This window comes from Erithacus rubecula (genome assembly GCF_903797595.1).
Source record: "Erithacus rubecula genome assembly, chromosome: 18".
Taxonomy (NCBI): domain Eukaryota; kingdom Metazoa; phylum Chordata; class Aves; order Passeriformes; family Muscicapidae; genus Erithacus; species Erithacus rubecula.
Genome location: NC_136670.1, coordinates 9687674 through 9713295, shown reverse-complemented (window position 1 = coordinate 9713295; position 25622 = coordinate 9687674). Strand labels below are relative to the sequence as shown.

The following is a 25622-nucleotide window of genomic DNA, read 5'->3' as shown; positions in this document are numbered from 1 at the left end:
GGTGTGTGTACCGGTGTGTGCCCCGGTGTGTGTACCGGTGTGGGGGTGTGTGTGTGTCTTTGAGTGTATCCATGTCCCGGTGTGTGTATCCCTATCCCGGTGTGTGTATCCGTGTCCCGGTGTGTGTATCCGTGTCCCGGTGTGTGTATCCCTGTCTCGGTGTGTGTGTCCCGGTGTGTGTATCCGTGTCCCGGTGTGTGTATCCCTATCCCGGTGTGTGTATCCGTGTCCCGGTGTGTGTATCCCTGTCCCGGTGTGTGTATCCCTGTCCCGGTGTGTGTCTGTGTGTATCCGTGTCCTGGTGTGTGTATCCCTGTCCCGGTGTGTGTATCCGTGTCCAGGTGTGTATCCATATCCCGGTGTGTGTAACCCTGTCCCGGTGTGTGTATCCCTGTCCCGGTGTGTGTATCCGTGTCCAGGTGTGTATCCATATCCCGGTGTGTGTATCCCTGTCCCGGTGTGTATCCCTATCCCGGTGTGTGCCTGTGTGTATCCGTGTCCCGGTGTGTGTATCCGTGCCCCGGTGTGTGTATCCCTGTCCCGGTGTGTGTATCCATATCCCGGTGTGTATCCCTGTCCCGGTGTGTATCCGTGTCCCGGTGCGTGCGGGGCTGTTCCCATCCTGTCCCCTCCGCGGTGCGGGGGAGCGCAGGGAGGAGGCAGCGGGGCTCCAGGAGCGGGGGGCGCGTCTCGCACTCGCACACGCGCGGCAGCCCCGGGACCGCCGGCTCCTCCCGCCGCATTAAAACCAGCCAAGTTCCCCGCCGGGGGCAGCGGCGGCGCGGCGGCTCCGGGCGGCGCTGCCCGGCGCCGGGGATGCACCCGAACGCCACGGCCCCGGCCGTGCCCGCCGGGCCCCTGCACCCGCACCCCAGCGCCTACGCCAACGCCTCCAACCGCTCCGACCTGCTCCCCAAAGTGCCCGACGAGGAGGACCTGGACGTCAACACCGACATCTACTCCAAAGTGATGGTGACCGTCATCTACTCGGCTCTTTTCTTGGTGGGCACCGTGGGCAACTCCATCACGGCGTACACGCTGGTGCGGAAGAAGTCGCTGCAGAACCTGCAGAGCACCGTGCACTACCACCTGGCCAGCCTCGCCTTCTCCGACCTCCTCATCTTCCTCCTCTGCATGCCCATCGAGCTCTACAACTTCATCTGGGTCCATCACCCCTGGGCTTTCGGGGGGGCCGTTTGCAAGGGCTACTACTTCCTCCGGGACGCCTGCACCTATGCCACGGCACTCAACATCGCCAGCCTCAGCGTGGAGCGCTACATGGCCATCTGCCACCCCTTCAAAGCCAAGAGCATCATGTCCCGCAGCCGCACCAAGAAGTTCATCAGCTGCATCTGGATCGCCTCCTTCCTGCTCGCCATCCCCATGATCTTCACCATGGGGCAGATCTACGGCAAGGACCAGGATCCCGACTCGCTCATCTGCACCGCCATCGTGGACACCTCCACGCTGAAGACGGTCATCCAGGTGAGGGATGCTCGGCCGCCGCCTCCTCCCCCGGCTGGCCGAACTTCGCGGAGCCGAGCGGGGCAGAGGGAGAGGCTGGAGCGGGGACCGGCTCAGGGATGGGGATGTCCCTCCCGAGCAGCCCTGACGGGACCCAGGGTGCGCTCAGGAGGGATTTGTGAGGTCTCGGCTCCGCTGCCTGCCCCCCTCCCCGCACCCGCTCCTGCCCCACCACGCTGGGCAGAGACCTTGCAGCGGGGTAAATCCTGCTCCGTGGTTAATCCTGCTGGTTAATCCAACCCTCCCCGGAGCTCCTTGCCGTGCCTGGAGCTCCCCTTGCCCCGGTCCGGCGCTCCCGGTGACGCACAGCCCGGGACAGCCGGCCCCGCTCCGCCGGTGTCGCACCGGGGACTCTCTGGTCCCCTCCAAAGGTGGCAGATCATGGCCAGAAATCCCCAAATCTCCACCCTTTCTCTGCATTTTTTGCATCTCCTTCCATTCTGCTGGAAAGCAGCCAGTAAGTTCAGAGGAAATAATCTCTCTCCCTCTCCCAGTTGCTTGTGTTGATCCAGAGCCCTCTCCTTCATTATAGTGACAGCTCCTAATTTCAGAAAGTTTTGGACACAGGGTGTAGCAAAGGCTTCTGAAAAGGAGCTGCACCGTGGAAGGCAGAGGCTGCTATTTTTGCTGTTTTGGGGAAATCCGTAGCTGCTTTTAGCAGCCCCTTCTGACTTCAGCACGGCTTTGCTGCTCTCTATACGGTGCTAAATCCAACACGCCCATGCGTGGAAAGGATTTCAGCATCAACACTTGCCGTGCTCCAGTGCTCTGGCGGGTTGAGGCATTTGTTTACTGGAGCATTGAGCTTGAAAAATGTAAGAGACACGGAAGGAGGGACAGAAGAGAGCAAGACACCAATCTCCATAGCCCCTTGGCTGCCAGGCTTGCATGTGATAGCTGCTCAATTTTTCATTTGGAACATGAATTTCAGGTGGGGTTAATCAGCGGGCAGTTGGAATTTAAAGCTGCATGTGTACTAAAGTCGTTGGGATGTTCCCACACTTGAAGGGAGGGAATTTAAATGGAAATGAATCAGAACCATTCCTTCCCACTAAAAGCAGGTGAGCGAATGTGCATTTAGATTAAAGATCAGAGTCGGTAAATGTTTAGACGTAATTCTCTCAGTTTCCCCTCTGTACTGTTCCAGTGAACCCAAATCAAGCCCTGATAGAAGCCCTGGATTCCCTCTGCATTTTGTCATGATCCCTAACTTTCATCTTAGGTGGTGAGGGCTGAATTTCTCCTGTAGATTCCTGGAAGGTTTTGCCAGTGGCAGCCCAGTGTACTTAACCCAAATTCTCTGCTCTCTAAGGAGACGTGAACCGTCTGATTTGAGAACAATGGGACTGAAATGCATTATTTCCACTCATCTTCCTTCTAGGATTAAACTGATACTCATTGTTACCATGGTAGGGCTAAAACCAGAGGATTATTTCCCACCCGTATATTTAGAGATTGCACTCTCAGTGTACCTTACAGTCTTGAAATTATTCAGGTTATACCTTATCCCATTAACCAAGTCAGGAGTAGGAAGACATGAATGCATTATGTGTATGTGAAGTTCACCTGTGGGCTTTTCCTCTTATATTTATGTTTAATGAACTAGTGTATTAATTTAAAAGGTAAAAGAAAGAGGCAGCAGTTGAGGGAGAAGGAAGAACCAAACCCCAAACCATGTCAAGCTGTTTCTTCTCGGGCAATCCGGCTGCAAAAGTGGCTCTGCCAAGACAGGAAGGTTGTTTCATGGTTTCACCCCATTCCTCTGAGCACAGGCAAGCATCACACAACGTGAGGCAGGGCCCTGGGCTGGGGAGGCTCTGGAGTGAATAAGCAGAGCAGCTGCAAGTCAGGTTTGAAGTGCGTTAATGGGAAGCGCGGCACAGCGTGTGAGCCGGCGCTTGCACGGCCTGAGCTGTGCAGAGGTTTAAAAAAAGACAAGTGATGGAAGATCCGGGAGAGAAAGGGCAGTGCTGATGTGGAGTGTGACGTGCAGAGGTCTTGCTGGGTGGCAATCTGGAGCCCTGGTCTTTTGTGGTGGGTTCAAGTTGCTTTAGAGCATCTCTGCATCTCTTTGCATTCATTTTCTGTCTTCAAATTAGGGAGAGCAAGGATGCACTTGCTCGAGCTGGCAAATTGCTTGCAATAAATCACTCAACATATTTCACTCCTATTCCTGTTTGGAAAACTGTCTAAAGCAAACTGGTGGGGTTTTTTTTTGGGAAACCATTAGCTCTCCAAGTGTTTTTTTTTTGTAGACTGATTGAAAGAAGTTCAAGTTCTATTCCAGAACAGGGCATTGTATCCATTTATACCCTCAGAGACCAGTGTGAGCTATGGTTCTGCTGGGATCATTACAGGAGAATGATCCTCTCTGAACTGGAGCAAGCTTCCTGGAAAAAGTATTTCACAGAATATTCTGGGTTGTAAGGGCTTATTTGATTGTAGTAATTTAACATCTCTGTACTTTCTTTGAGTATCCAAATTTTAATGGACATTCCTGAGTGAAATTAGACTGAATGTGAACAACCAGGATTCCTTGTAATAATAATAATAAAAAAAGCAATCATTCAAACAATACTCAGGAAATTTGGTTCTCACACATATTAACTTGCACCACTTAAGCTCCACAACAACTGTAAAAGGTAATTACTGATATTCTTCTAGCAATTACAAATTGTTCAGGGCAGCACATAATCAGGAAGAGCAGTAGGTGAGATGTTCTGCAGGTGACACTGTGTGTCCCCACAAACCAGACACATCTCACCTCTTGCCATCGAGGCATAAGTGCTGTGTGGCCTCTAAAGTGGAATTCTTAGAACTCTTTCCAGCTTTGCTCATCACTGTCCTTGCAGCTGTGGATCTGGTTTATTACATATTCTGGTTTATTACATATTCTCCATTGCCAAGTTTTCATGTTCTTCTGCCAGTCAGGGACGTCTGCTTTGGATCTTGGCATCCACGTGGGATCTGGAACCAGGAGTCCATTATAACCATATTATTTAGGTCTAGTAAACTCTTTAGCTGGCAGACATCCTCTGAAAAGCACTGGTTTAGGTTTTAGGTTCTTTTTCCACATAAACACCTCTTAAAGCCATACAAGTAAATTCATGTTTTCATGGCACTTCAGCTGGAGGAGGTTTTAAAGCTCCTCGTTGTAGCAGAGATGGATATGAGAGCTCTGTGGCAGGATGAGAGGTTTTCCCTGTTCACTTATGATTCTGTGCCTGTGGGGTTGGCTCTGGAACCAGCTTCCTCAAAAAGGATCCCTCTGAGTGTCCTGATCTGCCACGTGCAGCCCCGTGTGCCACTAACATTGCACAGTCTCAGCCCTGATTTTCTAAAAGCTCAGAATTTCACTGGCCAGATGCAGTGCAAATTGATTTTCCTGCTTATTACTTTCTTACCTTCATACTTTTTTCTGTAGAGGTTCACAGCAGAAGGTGGGGAAAGAGGGGAAGCTGAAGGAAATACCAACAATCCTGCTGCACCATCAGTCCCCACACACAGAGTCAGCAGCTCCTCAAACTAAAATCCCAGGATTTCATCTGAGCCTGGACTGGGCACATGTGCAAGGGGAGCTGGGTGTGGGCACCCCAAAATTCACAGGGGAAGATGTTTTCCCACTGGTGTGGCACAGCTTGGATGGCTCTGCTGCAAAATGTCCCCCAAGTTTCAGCAAGTGCCTGGGCAGAGTGTCTGACACATGCTAATGTTTTATTTGCACGGACAGCTGGTGTGATCCCATCTATTAAAACACATGGCAGCAGGCCCTGCTCCTCCAGAAACTGCCACAGCTCCAGCAGCTCAGAGTTGCTCATTTGTTAGGGCAGCACTTGGGGAACTCCTCTGGGCCTCCTCACCCTTCTGAAGGATTTCTGCTCCTCTGTGGATCTGCTCTGCCTCAGCCCACCCCCTGTGGCTGCAGCTCACCCTTCCCTCCAGAGCCCTCCTTTATCATGGTTTATGAAGGCTGCTCACAGTTTGGATGATTTGTAGAGTAAATAACTCTGCACATGAAACAACTTTGCCCAAGTAGCTCCTCTGCTTTATTTCTGCCTACATTTCTTTGTGCAATGCCTTTAAAGGGACCTGCCAAGGAGTCTCAGGTGTGAAGGTGATGGAAAGGAAGGACCAAAAGCCTTGACATCCATTATCATGTCTCTACACACTCTTCCAACGTTATCTATTAAATTTCCACTGGTCTGAGAGCCTTACAGAGTTGACACTTCCATGTATGATGCTGCAAACCCTCCCTTACACTTTCCTCTGTTGAGGGCACCTTGGCAGGGTGGTGGGATGTGCTCACTGCTCTGGTGCAGGGCCCTGCCCACCATCAGATCTGTGATTCCAAGTAAATAAACATGACAAATATTTCTCCATATTTCAGGAAAATAGCAAGCTATAAAAGCAAGTGGCTGAATTCTCTCCAGGTTTGCTGGCAAATCCTATCAGGATTAGTCAATTATTCAGGAATCCTGTGTTTATACTGGTATTGACTAGAGGAATTGAAGTTGATTTCTCTTCCTTAAGTCACAGCCAAACTCCTACTGAGGCTTTTAATAAGAGTGCTGTTCTAAATCCCTCACTTCACCAGAGAACCTGGTGCCACTCACCCCTCTGATGGCACCACAAATGGCACCTTTGTGGCTGGACTGTGTCCCATCAGGTCATGGTGCTGCCACACCCTCAGGTAGATAAGAAAATGAAGATACAGTTGTGTAAAAGTGTCTGGATCCATCCCCACAGTGGTGCAGAGGAACCCCTGCCCCAGCAGCAATGCCCATCTGCCATGGTGGGAGCATCCCTAAAAATCTGCCTTTTTTTTTCATGGGCTATTCAGGGAAGCAGGGCTTTAACTCAGCATATGCACGACAGCCCAGCCTGCCTAATCCCAGCCCCTTTACACTCTGCTCTGTCTCGCAGCTAGATCTAATTTAAATAAGCTCTTGTGTTTGTTGCTTTACATAACCACTTGGCCTGCTGTGTTTTGCCAGTTCTTACATAATTTCTTCTCTTTTCACCCCCCCCCAATTGATTTTAATTCACTTGGTTTATTTTTCCCTCCCCCTTCCCAAGATGTCAGCTGGAGAGATAATAAAAAAACGAGGAAATGTGGCTGATCGATTTAGCTCTTAGGTTTTCCTCTTACCAGCAGATTGTGAAGGCAGAAGAGATGAAGGTAATCTCATAGTTGCTTTTCCCAGAGAGAAAAAAAAATCCTTCATCTGCCTTTAATCTTTCAGATCATTTAAAACAGCTATTTAATTGTCATCTCCCTGCTTCCCCCCTCCTTTCCCTTAAAGACTTTCACTCTCGTCTCTGTGCAGCATCTGCTGGAGACTCACAGATGGCAATTTGGGCTTCCAGAAACACTTCTGAGCCTGCCCCAGGCAGGCAGGATGGGACACAGGGTGCCTGGCTGGGGGTCAGAGGGGAATTTGGGCTTGCATGGTGTCCCCATTGCCTTTTCCCTGCTGTGGTTTGCCCCAGGACAGTGACACAGTGAAGGTGACTGGAGGGGCTGGTGGGGTTGGGCAGTCTGAGCCTTAAAGCAGAGAATATTAAATGCCAAACCCATCAATCCCAGTGCTGACACCCTTCCTTCCCCTGACTTTAAGCAGATGAATCTGGGTTTTTACATTCCCAGTCTGTCTGGTTGCTCTTTGCCCTCCAGGACAGCCACTCTCACTGTGTGGAGCTGGAGATGCCTCCAGTGCTCAGCTCCCCCATGTCTTGCTTCCCATGGATACCATTTCTCCTATCCAATTGCAAAGTCTCTTAGGAGTGGGATTAAAAAAAACCCAAACATATAATGATGATAAATCAATTGAGCTGATCAGTTATTTGGGAAAAAAGTGCTTGGGTTTAGAGAAGGTGGTGATGGTGGAGTACTAACCCTGAATAGGGAGAAAATTTCTGAGCTGACAGTTCATTCCCAGTGTTTTTCTGCATTCACTTGCTTTCTGTGTATGAGAAGAGAATATTAGTGAGACAGATTTTATCCCATTATTCAAATGCCTTGTCTGTGGAGGTCCATCCTCCTCCTCCCTCCCTGGGGTACCAGAATCTCATCATCACCCCTGCTCCTGCAGGACAGAGGATGTTGTGGCACAGGGCTGTGCTGTGTGGCTTTCATCCTTGGCCTTTGGAGAGGATGCATCTGGTGGGCTGGAGGAGCTGCTCACCTGCAGGTGGTTTCAGCATGTGAGATTTGCTGCTCATCTCCTGTGGCTTTTTCACTTCAGTAATTCTCAGAGCAGAGTGCACTGCTGGGCACAGCTCCGTGGGAGCTTTTCCTCTCCCAGGGAAAGAAAGATAGAATGGACAAGGCCTTTGTAGCTCAACCTTTTCCTTTGAGGAAAAGTTCAGTGAGGTGTCTTTGAAGCTTTTGTGTTCTCATGGGCTAGGGGCAGTTGTCAGCTGAAGACAGGAATCAGAGAGATGAGATTTTCCTAGTAGAAATGGAGAAAAAAAAAAAAAAAAAGGAAAAATGTAAACTTTCATAAAGCCTAGTATTTGAAAGAAGAGAAAAAGCATCTGTTTTATGCAAAATGCTGATGACAAAGCTGGGAGTACCTCTGAAGTGAAGAGTCATGGGCAGAGCAGAAAGCGTGGTGACAATCACTAACTCAGGGAGGAAAGGAAAGCACCCTGGGCAGGGTGGCACTGCTCATGGCTGTGCTGTCACCTGCAGGTGACAGCCCCCTTCTGCCATGGTGTCCCTGCTGCCTTCTCCTCCTGGGCACCCCAGCCCTGCTGCTGGGCCCCTCCTGGCTCAGCCTGAGGGGCTCCCTGCTGCCTGGGTCTGCTCCCTGCTTTGTGAGGTGTCAGGCAGCCAGAGCAGGAGCAATCTCAGCCCTTCACCATCCCATTTTCTTCCTCCTTTCACCTTGAATTAAGGGGTTCATCACCTTGCCAGCTTCACCCAGACCTGGGAGCAGGGACCTGCTGCAGATCTGCCACGAGCTCTTGGATGCAGGATGACATCTGGCTCAGCAGACCCCTCGTTTTGATCAGGACTCCAATGAGCTAATTAATATAGTCATTGCAATGCCACATCCTATTAATTTTAACTTAAGCAAGAACAAATGTCTGCACTGCTGAACCGAGCAAATATGATCTTAATATGTGGCAGGACTTTCGTAGCACCTTGTTCCCTTGGAGAATTTATTAAATAAGTCCATATCTATTTGACTATGTTCAATAAGAAATTAACCCACTTTTCCCTCCTATTCAATGATTTTTTTCAAAACCATCTTATAAAAATGCAGCTCACACAGCTGCTGGGAAAGTTTAACTCATTACTTTCATCACTATTGACTCATCCTGTAAAGACCTTACATTTTATCCCCACGGGGGTAATTTATACATTTTAATATACTCATTTAATTCAAAAAAAGAAACTCAATCCTTTGAGTTTCCCATATCTCATTTTTCATTGCTGTCAGTCATAGACTTGTGACACTGTCATACTTGTTCCTTAAATCCAAGTGTGTCAAGTTTGATAAAGCACTGTAGGCAGAAGAAGGATAGGCTTAGACTAATAAAGAGATTATTTGACCTCAAGGTACAATGATGGGGAGCTGTGCATGTCCCAAACACTTAACAGACTGCACTTACTAACTCAAGGAGCAAACTCAGCCTCAAGCTTCTCTCCCTCACAGCTTGCAGGTGTTTCCTGGCCAATGCAGGATGGAAAACCCCTTGAAAGGGGAGCAAGAAAAGGCAGGAATTTGGTCAGTAAGTACCTCAGAGTGCAGCAGTCTAGAGCAGCCAGGCTCATGGCCAGGCTGGCACTCTGAACACAGCCTGGAGATCAAACCATGCCAGGAAACAAACCCTGACATACCTGAGCTCCACGAGAGGAGCTGCAGCAGAGAAACACTGAGGAAAAGCAGCAATGAAGCAACCAAGAATTCACTTCTCCTTCAGGATAAGACCTTTTTTTCTCCCTTGAAGGTCTAATTGAATTTTCTTTGCCATCCTCAGCAGCCCAAGGGGAGGCTCCTGCACAGCTCAGCCTTTATGGAGAAAATCCACAAGCAAAGTGTGGGGATGGGCAGAGGCAAACAAAAGTGTCAACAATACTTCCAGCACTCGTAGAGCTTGGGCTGACACTATTAACCTCACAAAACACATCAATTTTCCCCCAAAAAAGAGTTTCTCAGGGCACTAATGATGGAACTTTCCAGCACTTTTCCCTTCAGCAAGCCATGCAGATGAGCAGAGTGCACAGTCCACTGTTAGCAGCTCTCACACTTGGGGCTGCAGTCGACAGGGGGACAGTGTTTGACTTGAATATGGCCTTTAATTTATTTATAACTGCATATCCACCACTCAGTATCATATTTAATGCAAATAACATTCAAGTGAAATCCCCACTGAGAGGCACATTATGAAGATTAACAGCCTGGCTTTTCTATTACCCTGGTTTATACACTGTGGATTTGTGCCCTGTGCTTTGTAGGCAAGTGCTGGCAATATTTGAATTCGGAAATCTATATCTAAGCCTGCTCTTTTGCAAAAATCAGTGTCTGAGAGCCTGCTTGTGATTTCACTGGCAAAGAAAAGGGCTGGAGGCATGAAAGCCTCTGGGAAATGCTGACATCCAGGTAGGTGAGAACCGAGAAGGGTTATTTTTGCTGGTCATGCAATAGGGCATTGGAGAGAGGTTTATTTCTTTTAATCATATAACCCACTTTTCTTTTAAACAGCCTGTCAGGAAAATGAATCTCGCCAAGTTTAAGATGATACAGAACACATCCTCAGGCCCTGAAATTATTTGGAGCTGGTTTATTCCTTTGGATCTTTGTGTGGTGAATTTGTCAGGTGTAATGCCACGGGCCCAGCACCTCATTATGGAATTTGCTAGTAGGTTTGTGTGGGTTTGTGCCTGTTTTGGGTCCTTCTCTGTTCCTCCCTCTGTCCACCTTTCATGGAGGAGAAATGTGACCAGCACCATGCTATAAAAAGTGGCCAGAGCTGTTTGTTGCCCCATCAGAGTGATGCCACAGATTCAGGCTCTGTCACTGCTCTTGCTGGGAGTTTGTCTCTTGTGGCAAAGGGGAAGAGAAACCTCTGCCCTCGTTTTCCAAGAGGGAGTCAAGCAGTGATGAGAGTCCCAGGGCAACTGCTGCTGCAGGGCAGTGTTGGAGTATCAGGAGCTCAGCTTTGGCAGGAGAGAGGTCAGTGCAATGCCAGCATGGCCAGAAACTCTGCCTGATCTGATGGTTTTCCAAGAGCATCCTGGAGCCAAGGAAATAGCATTTATTCTTTAGTATCTAGCAAGAAAGGGAGTTTGTTTGAAGACAGAGCATTAGCAGCTGCAATAGCCATTTTTCTGAGTCAAAGGAAACAGCAGAAGCCTATTAGACCTTGTGTCACTGCTGAATACTGTGCTTGGGAGCAGTAAAAAGCTCAGGGAATTTCCAGCTGAGCTCCATTATGGGTGCATTTTCCCTCAGTTCATCACAAGCCAAAATATGGGGGTGTCACCAGCAGCATGTCCCAGGGCAGTACTTGCAATGAGAACAAAACCACAATTACCCAAAGAAAAGAGCTTTTCCAAGGGGCCAGGGCAGAGAGGGGATAATATCAGCAAAGCAGAGAGGCTGTGGCTCCCAGCACCCACTGGCCAAGCTCTGCTTCCATCCACAAACCCTCCCTGCTCCTCCCAGACCCCATCAGGTCACACTGGTTTTCCTTGTATTGTCTTTTTTCAGCAAGGTTTCATCTGGGTGCAATCCCTTGCCAAGCTGCTCTTCCAATTCCCCCCCTGCCTGGGAGGCAGGCTGGCAGCTCAAGGAGATGCCTGGATGGAAGAGGAGTGATAAAAACAGGGATGGGGCTTGAGGACAGAGCTGTGCCTGAGGGAGCTGCTCTGCTTTTTGATAAGAAAGAACAGAACACTCTTGCTCACCAGTGATATTAATGTTAGGGGTCCTGCAGGAAAAGAGGAGGAAGATGAAGCATGGCAGCAGCCATTTATTTTTGAGAATGAGATGCCAGCTGCATTATTGCTTTGCAGCTCTGTCTTTTCCCAGCAAATGAGTCTCCCACCCCTGTCCCTCCCTGCCAGCCTGAGCTCCCCTAAAAGGGGCCAGAGATGTGATCTGCAGGGAATGGCTTCAGAGGGAGATGAGGCAGAAGGTCTTTCTCTTTTATGATTGCTTTTATCTTCCCTCTTCCCCCTGTTATCAATGGAGCTACTGCAAGAAAGACTGTTACAAATATAGTGATCAGCCAGAAATAAAGCTTGCTGGTGTCTTCATTACTTTAGAAAGAATGTTTTTGGAAAAGGGAAAATAGCTGGTCATGCCCCAGAGGTTTTCTCATATCATGTAGTGCTGGGCTAAACTTCATCCCTGAAATATTGCCCAGCCAAAAGTAGCTTTTGAGGGCCCTCAGGAGCTGCCCCCATCATTGTGAGATTGTCTCTGTGTTCTTACACAAAGCAAGTTCAAATAATGTTTCTGTTTTCTGCTCCAAAGGTTGGTGTATTTTCCCCCCATGAAATAATGGAAAAATTTGTTAAACTCATCAACTATTTAGGGAAAAATGCAATTTACTCAGTTTCAATTAAAAGAAAACACCCAAAGCAATAAAAAACCCACTGGCAGCCTGTAAGAAGTAGAAGCAAAGAGGCAAGGGCAGAAACAGGGCGAGAAATGACAGTTTTATAAACCTCCTGCTGGCTAGGGATAGAAGAGGTCTTTGTGCCTGCAAAACAAAACTGTTTTTTTCTGTAAAGCAACTATTGACTGGAGCTCTACAACTGCAGCTGGAGCTGTGCACAGCAGCTACACAGCAGCAAACAGACTGACTTCCTCCCCACGGAATTCAGAAGAGACAGGCACTGCTTTCCCTTGCTCTAAATCAGAGCTGTGCTCTCAGATTAAACAAAAAACAAAACACAAAACAAAACAAAACACAAAAACAAACAAGAAAAAAAAACAAACAACAAAAAACTAAAACATTCCAAGTGATTTTTCAGGAGGAGTTAGTTCAGCTGATTTTCAAGACTTTCTTTTTTTTTGTCCCCCAGTTTCCCAGGGCTGCAGCAGCGTGGCTGCGCCAGGTGCCTCTTGCTGGGGCTGTGTCTGTCAGGGTGCAGTGCCTGATTTTCCCTGTGGATTTGCAGGAACACCTTTCCTGAGCCAGCAGACAGGAGCTTCAAAGGCCACGGGTATCGATCGGGCTGAGATGATCCTGACTAGTGACCTGTGGGTGCTGTTGAGACAAGATTGAATCACAGCTGAAAATCTTCAGGGTATTAATTCCATTCCAGCATTGAGCTTTTTTTTCTCTTTAGGAGGCTGGTGCACACCTCAGTTCCTTACATTTTTGAGGGTCAGCCTCCTCTCCCAGGCAATGAGTGAAACAAACTCAAGTTGCACCAGGGGAGGGTCAGCTTGGATGTTAGGAAAAATTTTCATACTGAGTGGCTAAGCAAAGATGATTCTATGAAAACTCTAATAGTTAGCAGATTTCCCTCTATTGCTGTCCTGCAAATTTCACACATTTCCAAGCACACCTGGGAACCCTTCTTGTGCTCCATGGAGCCATCACCTTGACCCACCCGATCCTCCTCTCCAGATCTCAGGAGCAGTGCTGCTCTCCTGCCAAGAGCCAGCCTGTGGCTCAGGTCAGCATCTCAGCAGCAGGGAAACCACTCAGGTGGAGAAAGAGTCTTTCTGCCTGGCTGCCTTCACTCATAAACAGACAGCAGTCCCAAACAGGGGGTTGGTGTTGATTGGGGTGAAGCTGGTTTCCTTCCTCAGAGCTGGGTGATCCCAATGCTTGGGAATCACCCAGAAATGGGTTGGGCAATCAAAGACCTCTTCAGCAGTGGTGAATCATAGAATCACAGGATGGTTTGAGTTGGAAGGGACCTAAAGACCATCTCATTCCAACCCCTTGTTATGGACAGGGACAACTTCCACTCGACCAAGTTGCTCCAAACCCTGTCCAACCTGGCCTTGGACACTGCTGTGCCCAGCATCCCAAGAGGCTGATGGGGAGAAAATCCCCCAACCTTTTCTGGGAATGAACTTGATGAAAGTTATTACCAGCAAATATCAAGAAAGAAGCCTTGAAAAATTACTTTCCAGGCTGTGGCAGTGGTTGTTTTGACAGGATTTTGATGCCTTCATTCAATATTCCATTGAAACTTTGCTGGAGATAAGTGATCTCATAGAAAACAGGTCTTTTGTGTCTGGTCACAAAGAATGATTTGCAAAGACTGCTGAGGGAAGTAGAGTACTTATCCAGGGAGACAAGAATTTCAGCTGAAAATAATCATGGCTTTTTCACTTATAATTCTAGCTGCAACTTGTCAGAAATCTGCCTCCATCCAAGCTGATTGGGCTGGAAATGGGGCAAACCAGTGATAAAATGTGGATTGGTCACCCCTAAGAAAACAGCTTGTTCCAAGACTTACTCACAAAATGCTTCCAGCTTCTCCTTCTGCTCACAACATGGTGTTCACCAAAACCTGGGATGTTTTTAGGAGCACATGTTTAAGGCAGTAATGTAGATGTGGAGTGGAGCTGCCAGCCTCTCACAGCTGTTGGGTGAAGTTTTGTGTTTAAGTTGTTTTAAGGTGAATGAGATAAACTTGCCTGGAGCACCAGCACCAAGCCCAGCAAAAAATGGACTGATTAAATAAACAGAGATTTCCCTGTTGTTAGTGCTGTTTAGATAACTTTGAAATGCTTATTTTTCAAAGTAAATGAATTATACAACCCTTTCCCCTATTTTTGGCTCAAGAAGGAGTCAGTGAATTTTCTGTTTCAGAGCAGAACATTTGTGCTTTTCTCCATGATTCAGGGAACAGTTTTTAGTCTGAGACTGGTGTGTGGATGATTCACAGTGACACATTTGGTGCTGGCAGCAGGCCCCTCCTCAAAGCCCCAATGAATGGTGTGGTCTGGGCTGTGCCTCTCCAAAACTTGGGCTTGAAGCTGAGTCTGAGGAACCAGGCTGATCCCTGCACCACACCAGAGTGCAAGCTGGCATGTCTGTGACAGCCTTTGTCAGAGTACATCCTTATACTTGTGAAAAGTTTCATTAGTTGTTTCATTTTAAATTTTCTCTTTCTTTTGCTCTACTTTCCATCATGGTTTACATGTTCTCGTCATTTTTGATACTTTCTGGGCATCTTTTGGTTTGGAGCTCTGGGGCATTTTTTTTTTTTTTTTTCATTTAAAGCAAAACAGGCAGGTTGGAGTGTGGGCTGGGTCTGCTTCCCAGGACACTGTCCTTGCTGCACTGGAAGGAAAATCATTTCCCACTCTAGCTGTCCCTGGCTTCCATCATTGAAAGTGAGAAGACATGGAATGGTGCAAAAAGTGTTGTGGAAACTGTGCTGTTTAACTCTCCCTTTAGTGTGTGATCCATCAAAGTAATTACATGCAGCTCAGGAACCTCAGACTGCTGCAACAATGGCATTCTCCTGTAGCTTTTCGATTTCCATCTAATTAAATTGTTATTGTTTCATTCATGTTAGTTTGCATTTTAAATAAGGAGATAGGGACAGAGTGGCTGATTGGTAACTTATTCTCTGTGTGAGTAAAGATTAGCACTAATCACCCTGTCATACTTGTGCTTTCCTCTTCCTTATGCACCTCAGACATCAAATTGCAAAAGAAGGGGAGAAAGAAGCTGGGGTTTGATGACACTGATTTATTTCCTCTGGTGGGTGTCAGGAGGGGAAGGTGACATGCCCTTGCCCATTGCCTGCACGAGTTGCATTTAGAGCAGTGAAGGGATGTTCATCCAAAAACAAAGCTCTGCTTTGGAATTTAATGGGTTTCCATCTCCCCTTTCCTTTAATTTTTGCTGTGTTTTATCACCTGCCTCTTCATTGTGTCAAGAGAGGGCAGGGAGGAGAGCGAGGTTGGGCACGTGTGAACCATCTCTATTGGAAACATAACTTGAAATAATCTCCATTAAAGCATGGCAGGCTCAGAGCACCTCAGAGCTGGGATTTGATCCCAAAACAGCCAGGATGCTGCAGCACCATCCCCACCACTCTGAGGAGGCTCAGCAGCTCAGGATCTGCCAGCCCTCCCCACTCCACAAAGCCCCTCAGCTGTTGCATTTGAGCTATAAGAGTGGTGAAAAGGTTAATGCAACATAGTTCTTCATGTAATGGAGAACCAGAAGAGAGCTTTTATTTAAAGAAACACTACATTTATATAGAGTAGATCGTGCCACACAGAATAGAAAAGGCTCACTGGTCCAAGAAGGCAACACCTCTTTGAAAACATGCTTTCTGCAAAACATCATTTCTCTCACATCTCCAGCAGATGTTTAATCATTGTTATAATTTCTTGTCCTTGAGCAGCCTGAGGAAAGACTGCTTTCTTGGCTCCCAGCAGTATCCTAATGACACTCAGCCATGGGAGCCATGCCTGCTGAGGTTTGGGCACGAGTTGGGAGCAGAGGTGTGATAATTTTGGAGCAGAGGTGTGATAATTTGGGAGCAGAGGTTTGATACCCAGCCCAGCTGGGATGGAGCTGGAATGTGGCCATTTGAAACCTCCCCTGCTCCAAGGGTTTCTGCAGCCCTGGAGCACGTGTGCTTTTGGAGGGTATTTTTAGCAAACTTTAGGGCCACAGAGAAATAGAGCATCAGCATCTGGAGGAGCTGTCATTCCACTTCCAGTCTTGCAGGAGTAACACATTGACTTATTTATGAGAGCAGTCAGCTCCCCTCTCCCTGTGTGTAACAATCTGCTTTACCTCTCCCAGCTCAGAGAAATAATTTTATTGTCAACCATTCTGTGCCTTAAATAAAACCTTAAAACAAGTTAAGCAAGCTTTGAGGGAAATGGAAATCTTCCCAGATTTTATTTTATTCTATTTTTTCATTCTTTCTGAAATAACCCATTCTTTCACTGTCTAAACCAGTGAGCAGTAATCACTGCTCTGGCCAAAAGGAGGGGGAGGAAATTACTTATTTTACAAGACAACATCCAAATACTTTGTGCCCAGTAGGTGAAGCTTAATCTGTTAGCTGCAAAATGCCTGTGTCAAGAATGACAAATCTGAGACCAAATGATACCTGGAAAATGAAGATATTCAATGCTCCCTACAGAGAAAGATCCATCAAAATGAAAGGACAGGTTGTTTCCTCCTCCTTTGTTTCAGTCCAGACAAACTTTCTTCATTTCTACACTATTTTATTTTTTTTTCTGGATGGACGGGAGAGGCAAAATACTCTGAATGCACTGGTAGCTCATGCTGGAGAACAAAGTTGCTTTGCTGCCACAACCTCTGCACCCAAATGCTGAGCTTCACAAAAGAACTGATGCTTTGGGAGAAATTTTGATCTTCTCTGCCATGGGAGGAGCCAGAGAAATGTTGGGTGAGCAGTTCCAGGAGAGCTCAGAGCAGGTGGGTGATCCCCAAGGGCTCCTGGGCTGGAGTCACAATTTCTCCTTCCTCCTCCCTTTCCACTGCAGATGTTCCTGCTGCTCGTGGGAGAGACTTGTGGTTTAATAATGAAATCATTTGTTTTCGAAGGAGAAAAAGGAGCTCAGGTCAAACCAAGAAGAATGACTTAAGAAATTTAGCAGGGATGAGTTTAACAAAGCAATTAATTTGGGGTTGATCTACAGCACTTTGTGTGCAAATTAAGCTTCTGGTTTGAGCTGAGCTGGATCACTTTGATTCATTTTGGGCTTATAACCCATCTTTTTCTTCTTCCTTTTTAGCTTAGGATGATTCTGAAATAAAGCAGAAGTTCAGCATATTTTCTTATCTATTATTTTGAAACGAAATGTGTTAGTGTTTCCAAGGAAAAAAACAAGTGTTTATTTGAAAACACTGAAATAGTTCAACATTTACCCTTTTTTGTCAGTAGTGTATATTGAATTATGACAAGTAGCTTTTGATTTCCTTCCAAAAGTTAATTTTACATCAAATTCTCCACTCTCTTAAGAAGATTATTTGTCTATAACTGCTGCATTGCTAAGCAAGGGCTGTGTCCTGTGCTCCAGGTTTGTAACTCCCATCCTTCTGTCTCAGCCTTTGTGGGGTGACTGGTTGAGCTGCTGGAGACTGAACCAGGGATCTCCAGAAGCACAAGCACAGGGTTTTATCCACAATTTAGGGACTTCATTCTGCAGGAGGGGTCCAAAAACACACTGCAAAAGCTGTAAGAGCAGCTCTAAGTTATAGCAGATATTCAAAGCTCATAACACAAGTACAGAAAGCTTCTAGGGCCACAAGATTATCTTTCACTTTTTCATTTTATTAGTTTTTTCTAATTGCCTTTAGTCAAGGCAATTAGAACTACTTCAGCTATTAGAAACCTTTTACAGGACAGAAATATTTTTCAATTGTTTTTATAACTTGTGTTCTCACATCTCCTCAGCCCCTGTACTTTTCATTGCCTTACAACAGCATGTCAAAACTCCTTAAATGCACAAAGATCTTAAATTCTCCAAACAGATCTTCCTGGTAATGTTTTTGTACAGCTTTCACTGTGTCACTGTGATGAGTCAAAGCACATCTGATTTGGCTTTATCACTCCCTGAGCCAGGTTCCACTTCTTTTAAACATTTTAATTAATGCACAATAAATAGGTAAACTGATACTTAAGTTGTCCCCTAGAATCTTCTTGGCATTCTCTTTTGATTCATAATTGTTTGAAGTATCTCTCTTCAGTGTGCCTTTTTTAAAATTTATTTTGCTTTTGCTCCTTCACTGCTAAAGATCAAATGTTTTTCCTTGCATGTGTCAGGGACAGACCAGAGAGGTCCTGAGGGAAGAGTCTTTAATAAGATCTCTAATTTGTTCTAAATAAATTAATCCAAATAGCACTGAAGTGGCTGGTGCCTCCCCTTCTTTATGTTTGGTTTGTGCTTTTTATTTTGGTTCTCAGGGTGTGAAACTGGCTGTATCATTAAAGAACAGACCAATCCCTTTTTTTTTCTTTTCATCTGTATGATCTCTGCTTTACCAAAGGCTATGCAGCAAAGCAGAATTTTTGAATTCCTGTGCAGCAACAGAGAGGACCTCACCTGTGAAGTTCTAACACACTCAAATTAGATTTCAACTCTGCCTTTAGAAGTAAAGCTGGTCCATGCATGTATTCATACAAACAACCTTTTTTTCCTACAAAAATGGCTTTAGAATTACACTGAAATGGGATTTTTGCAGAGCCAGCAGCTCTGTCTGCTTGTAACAAGTGCAGCTGCAGAGACCTGCATGTCTGGATGCCCATGAGTTAGGAGGGACCTGCACTTCTCAGCTCACTTGTGTAGGCTGTGAACCTAAAAAAGTGGTCAAAGTTCCCATAGACTTGTCACTGCAGCATTTTTTCCAAATTAAGCAGTGCCAGGAAATAGAAGGTAAAATGAATGAGAGCTGTAAGTAGTGGAGCCAGAACAGCAGTGTGTGTTATCCATCCCCACAGGAAAACATCTGCAGCAGTGGTAGAGTGATGCTCAGCAACTCCATACAGACTAAATGGAAGGGATGGCTCACATGGTGAGACCCTGGCACAGGATACCTTGAAAAGCTAAGGGTGCCCAATCCCTGGAAGTGTCCCAGGCCAGATTGGATGGAGCTTGGAGCAACCTGGGACAGTGGAAAGTGTCCCTACCCATGGCAGGGGTGAAATGAGATGAGCTTCAAAGTCCCTTCCACCCAAACCATTCTGTGATTCCCACCACATCTGCCTGCAGTGCTTTACCTTTCCCAGCATTTAACTCCAGTATGTGTGAAGGAATCAGCATTTATCTCCTTGCTAACATCCAGTTTTGAAACCCTTTAAGAGACAGGAGACAAATGGAAGGAAAAGGTGCCATGATCTCCTTTCTTTGCCCACGGCGCCGCCTTTGCTGAGCGCCACTTGCCCCAGACTTTGTGAGTCATTGCTACACAAGAGAGCTCTGAGTTCAGTGTGAAACCAGCACTTTTGTTCTTGCACACTCCTATTAACATCCCTCCTCCTCCTTCAGCACTTCCAGTGCCAGTGGAACAACTGAGAACATGGATGTTTTAATTTCTATGTTTTCCGTGTTGGCAGCACACAGCAGCAGAGGAGTCACTTCTCCAAGGTGCTGCCAATTCCTTTAAACAACCATGACAAGACCCAGTTCTCTCTGTGTTGGTGTAAAGGCAAGATTTTGTCCTGAAATCCAAATTTTGCTTCATTCATTTACAATATTCATGCACTCAGTCTGCCAGCCTGGCATTTCAGCTCCCCTGTGGATGTTTTTATTGCCTTTAGTCAAGGCAATATAGCACAGGAGTTAGATTGAGGCATGGAAAGTCAGACTCTCCAGGGTCACTTGAAGGGCTTCATTTATAAATAAACCTTGCTAGAAAACAGAGAAAGTCACTATAGAAATGCTTGGGAAGAGGAGATTTAGGCCAGACCTAGTAATTTTCTGCCTCCATCTATTTACCTGAAAAGCAGGAATAATAAAAACTTCTTGTACCCAGAAGGGAATGAATGGTTTTGCTTAATGAATCACTTAATATCTTTGTCCATAAAGTGATGCATAAATCCATCATACTTCCACCATTTCAGGGCTGTGGATGCTATTCTCTCTCCATGAAAATTCATTGCAGTACCTGAACGCTGAGTGCTAATGAGAATTCTCTGCACTTAAAGGGCTGAAATTAAAATACTGCAATTACCAAAGTATCTTCCATTAGATGGAATTATTTATGAGAACTTGTCACTTAAAAGACTCTCAGATTTTCCTGAATCAAAAATCAAGACATTTCAGGCCATTGTCATGTCTTTTTTTTCCTACCAGAGTGACACAGGATCATCTCTTCTACATTGCCATGAGTTATTTGGGAGAATAAAGTCCAGGTTTTCTTATGAGGCTTCTCTAACCACTGTGGAGTCTCTGCAAACAATTCAGAGCTGAATCACTTCACCAGTTCTGATGCTCATCCTTCTATCTCTGTTCCTTTATGGGAAGTGAATCTTAGTCCTAAACACTGACCAGAGAGAACATTGCCCCACCAAATAATTATATTTTTCAGGAGTTTTTGCAGAAACAGACCTGAAATTGGCATCCCTGATCCTTTATGGTCCATCTCATATTTTCAAAACTTGAAGTTGCTAAGGCTACACTCAGATCCCAACTCAGTAGGGCTTTACTGCAAGCAATTCCTTTTCAAATGGAAGAGGTAAATAATATCAGAAGTGAGCCTGTCTTCCATTGTGAACTATTATCTTGCAGGCAGAGAAAATACCCTTCATTAAAATAATGAACTGAAATGGAAAGCAAGCAGACAAAATAAAGATCTGAGCGAGTTCCTGGGAAAGCAGATCCTTCTTTGATCTCAGGCAGGAGCAGACACCTTGGTTATGTACCAGAAAATCAATCTCAGTGTAACTGTGGTGCAAAGATGCCCACACAAGAAGCCAAGGACACTCCTGGAAGCAGCAGAAGGTTCATATTTAGGATATTTGAACACAAGAACACATTTGAGGTACATATTTATTGTCCCTGGGGTGGGGGTGAGGTGGGGGCATCTAAAATGCCATAAAAGCAGTGTCATATTCCATCTTGTGTTAGTTAAAGCACTGGCAGTGGCTCATCTCAGAAGGAGATGTTTATGCTTCAAATAAATTCCTTGGCTTAAGAGTAGAAAGGGTCACAGTGTATCTCAAATTTTTATTAGCCTTTTGGAAATAGAAATTATTTTAAGAAATGGGTAGTGATAGTGTTTCTTCTCTGTCCCTGGCTTATTGTCAAAAGAAGGAAAAAGACTGGAGAAACTAATTACATTTGAAGTGTATCTGATATAAAAAAAAAAAAAAGAAAAAAAAATTGAAGAAGCCATCAGTCACTGAAAGGAGGAAAATGTTTCATTATGAAGGCAATTTGCCCTTTATTGTGACTGATGTGTGCAGGTGTTTGCCTGCTCTGTGCTTCAGAGTTGGGCTCTGGGACTCTGAGCCCTCTGCCCAACATATGAGCTGATCCTGTCCCTCTTCCCACCCCACACTGACCAACAGTCTCCTAATACCCTGGAGAAAGAATGGAGCATCTTTATGGCATTTAGGGACAGAAACTGGAGCAGAGAGACCCACACCAACAAGGGCAGGGGCTGGAGCATCTCAGCTTCTCTTCTCACCGGGGTTTCTGCTCAGGGAAGGGGAAGGGAGTTGGGCACATCAGCCCTGAGAGCTGCCAGCCCCCAGCACAGCTTCTCCTCATTTCCGAAACGGTGTCAAAGCCTCAGTGCATGTGGGGCTGCAGAAGAGCAGCAAGAGGACACCTTGCTGTCACTGCCAGAGGGGACAGGGATCCTCCCATGGCCTGCAGCCTTTACTGGGACAGCTGTGGCCACCCAGCTCAGGGCTGGGCACGCTGCCACCCTGGGTCAGCACGCACACGGGGTCACAGCCAGGCAGCACCAAAAAAAGCTCTTATTGAGAGCTTTGTCCCTGGGCATCCTTTGAGCAGGCATCTCCCCCATGCCAAGCAGGGCTTTGTCCTCACCGTGGCCACTCTCAGAAGTGCTGTGCTGAGTGGCTGTGGAAGCCAAAACGCCCAAGAGCAGAGGCCGGGCACAGCCGTGCCAGCCCCGCACGTGGCACCCGCCGTGCCAGCAGCTCCTGTGTCCCCGTGGCACATGCCACAACAGCAGTGCTGGCCAGCAGCCCTGCCTCAAGCAGCTTCTGCCAGGAGATGGAAGGGAAGGGATCAAAGGGATGGTTTTGCTGTCAGGTTTTGTTGGGTGGTATCAGACAGGAGCACGGCGTGCCCGCTCGCTGCTGGGGAGCACAGCCAGGTGCTCCCCGTGCCTCAGATAAAATGGGCTTCATTTCATTCCTTCAGCTGCTCTGGAGATGGATTTTAGTAGTGAATTAAAAATATTTTTTAAAAAATTAAAGACTGAATATACACGATTCTTGGCGATGAATATTTATGGCAGTATTGGACTTGCAAATCAAAGGTAATTTAAATGTCAAAACTGGTGTAAAGTCTCTCCTTTGGAGGATAAGTCAGAAAATTAAACTTGATTACAAGCCATAACATTTGGAAATTAGCATCTTAGTGTATCAGTGATAAACACTTCTGTACATCCCCTTTTAAAAGAATGTAATTTTAAAAGATAAGAATTAATTTTAATGTAAAAATGGTCCCTTAATTAACAGTGAGGTAATTAACAGGGAAATCCTGGTTGCATTCACAACCTCATCTTACTAAATCACTTCCTCTTTTGCAAGGAATCTGCCTCCACAACTATTTGGTCAGGAATGGCTCCTACCTGAGACAGTCTTGTGTCTGGGCAGCCTGCCTTAGGGATAAAAGCAGCAATTTTTGCACTGAAATTTTTGTGCTTCAGAAAGGAAATTATTTCAGTTAATGCATAGCAAAGGCTGGTGTAAGTAAGTGCCAGCAGCAGCAGCTGCAACATCTCTGTGAGCAGAGGGGGATGTGACCAACAGCCACGCTCAGAGCCTTGAACAGCACCAGGAGTTACTGGGTGCCTGCAGGGATTCAGCTCCTGATTCCTGCACTGCACAAGTCAGGACATTGGAAGCTGATACCTGCTCCAGATCAACATTCTCAGCCATTCCTCCCTGGAGCCCTGTGGTTTTGAGAAAGGTGAACCTGAAAAACAGCCCTGCTGTTAAGAGCCTGTGAATTTGCTGCAGGAGTTTGAGCTGCCGTGGGAAATGGTTAGAGATCCTCCTAAACCTGCAAACAGAATCTTGATTTAAGGAATAGCAATTTATAACTTTGCTCCACACAGAATCCAAGGAATTATTTAACCTCATCCATCAGAGTTTTAGCCAGCCTCAAATGCTGGCTACAGCCAGGTGTGTACCCCTACCTTTGGGGTAAGATCCAGAGAAATTCATAACAGCAAATAAACCATCCCACAGGCAAAACATCTTTCTCTTGCCAGTCATTAGCTGGCTGGATTATGCTTTAGAGCAAAGCAGGTCATACAAAGCCTCTACTCAGTAATGACTCCTCAGCAGAAACAAATCTGACATTTGGCCTATTAGCCTCATTTGCAGTCTGCTCCAATAGCATTTAGTCTCACATGTTCATTTTGTACTTTAATTTGGAAAAAAGAAAATCAATTTTGAGAAATGGGAAAACATTCAGGGCTTTCCTGAGCTGTGGTGTGCAGGAGGGAGCCGTGACCTTCTCGATCTGTTTTGCCTTGGGTTCATTTTCCAAAAGACCATGTGGATTTGGGGTTGTGGAGCCTTCCAGCTGCCCAGTCAGGCTTTGGGCCCACAGCTCATTAGGACCTGACCTGTTCAGTGCAGTGGCTTTTAATGGGCCAACAGAGACATTGTCAGCAGGGAGAGGTGGCTCATCTCTGCTTTCCTCCCTACCTGTGCTAGATTCAGGATTTCTCTCTCTGCACATGAACTTGAACCAACGCATCCTTCCATACTGTCCCCTCTATTTGAGTGTTTCCCTGCTGGTTTATCTTCATATGAGAGGGTAAGGCAGCAGCCTGAAACCAGGAGCTCCTCTGAGCTCCTTGGAGATTCCAGGTCTCTCTGCAGCCCCCTGTTTCTCTTGTGTGTTTGGCAAAATGGCTTTTCTCCAAAAACCTGCCCCCCACACACACCACCTCAGGATGACACCTGTAATTCTACTGTAAGAGCAGCAGAGTGCATAGTATTACTGTAAAAATATTAAATAGGCCCTTTCAAGTAGTCTGAAAGGCAGTGCATGAATAATCACCCTGGTGTCTCCTCAGGAGCCATTCCATGCAGTGATGCTCCCAGAGCCCAGTGATGTCCCCAAGCAGCCCTGAGTGCCCCTTGCAGCACAGGTGGATCCACGTGAAGGGTGGTGCTGGCTGTGGTGGAGATTTCCAGGATGACTTGTGTCCCTCTCAGAGCAGCTGTTTCCCCTGAAAACCCCAAAACTGCAGTGCCAAGGTGCCCAAACCATTGCTCACTCTGGTGTCCCTCTGTGGCTCCAGTTCCCAGCTGCTTCAACCCTTGTGTCCATCTTGCAGATAGAATGACCTATCCCAAAGCTTCAGGCATGGGAATTGCTCACTCAAATGGAAATGTATTATTTCATCCAGTTCTTAAGCCTCCTTTGAAAAAAAAAAAAAAAAACAAAAAAAGAAAAAAAAAAAAAAAGGAGCTCTGAATGTCTCTGGCTCTGCAGCTTTTATTTGCATCCCTTTACACATTTATCCAAGCCATTTGTATTTCATCCTTACAACACAGAAAAAAAGAAAAAAAAGGGAAAAAAGTGATAGACACATTGACTGATAGTGAATGGGCTTTTTTTCCACCCTCTGGATTTATTCCTTTTCCTCCTCCAGCTCCTCACATCCTCAGTTCTCCAGCTCCCTTTTTCTGTAAATATCCTCAACAATGAATGGGCTCGGGAAATGTACTCAGGAACACACAGTTCTGTGGAGAAACCAACAGCCACGCTCAGATCACATAGGCTGGGCTAAGAAAGAACCTAAAAATGATGCTAATTATTAAAGCTCCTTTCCAGAATGAGAGGCAGTTCAGGATGGAGGCTGTTTCATCCTCTGAGGATGCTGAGGATGCTGGGGCCAGGAGCAGCCAAAGGGACACTGATCCCTTGCCTTGCCCCAGGAATGCTCCCTGGATTTCACCACGATGTGCACAAATTTTCTGCTGGTCTGTTTTTTCCATAACAGCCACTGCAGGAAAAGGAGCTCATTTCAGCAGCTCCCAAAGTCAGCAGGAACAGAAAAGCAATATAATGACAAGCCTGTTGATTTCAGTGCTGTAACCAGAGCACAAGTACCAACACACTCCTGGGATCACCAGAGGACCAAGTTGCTCCCATTTCACATTGTATTCTTATTTTTTCCCCCCACTGGCATTCATCTTAAAAGCTGGGGGATGCAATGTAATTAATGGGTGGCACAGATCTAATGTGTGATCAAGACAAATCTGGTTTTGTGTTCAGTTTATGTCTTGCCCACAGCAAGAGTGAAGAAAACCAGAAAGGATTTGGCCACTATAGAGGAGATGCTCCATGAAATACAAATGTGCATTCTGCCTTCCCAAACAGAAAAAGCGCAGGGAAGTGACTGAAATTTGATCAGGTTAAGTAAGATCACAAAGAACCTGAGGCCTCCAT

The 25622-nt window shown here is 46.3% G+C and overlaps 1 protein-coding gene across 1 annotated transcript in view; it reads left to right on the top strand.

The window, feature by feature from the left end:
• The first annotated feature begins 688 nt into the window (after positions 1-688).
• The window catches only part of NTSR1 (neurotensin receptor 1), a 51844-nt gene continuing 26910 nt past the window's right edge, over positions 689-25622 (top strand). Inside the window, exon 1 of the mRNA XM_079321484.1 lies at positions 689-1485. Within this exon, the coding sequence (XP_079177610.1) occupies positions 817-1485 (669 nt within the window). The 5' untranslated portion in view covers positions 689-816. The remainder of the gene's footprint in view (positions 1486-25622) is intronic.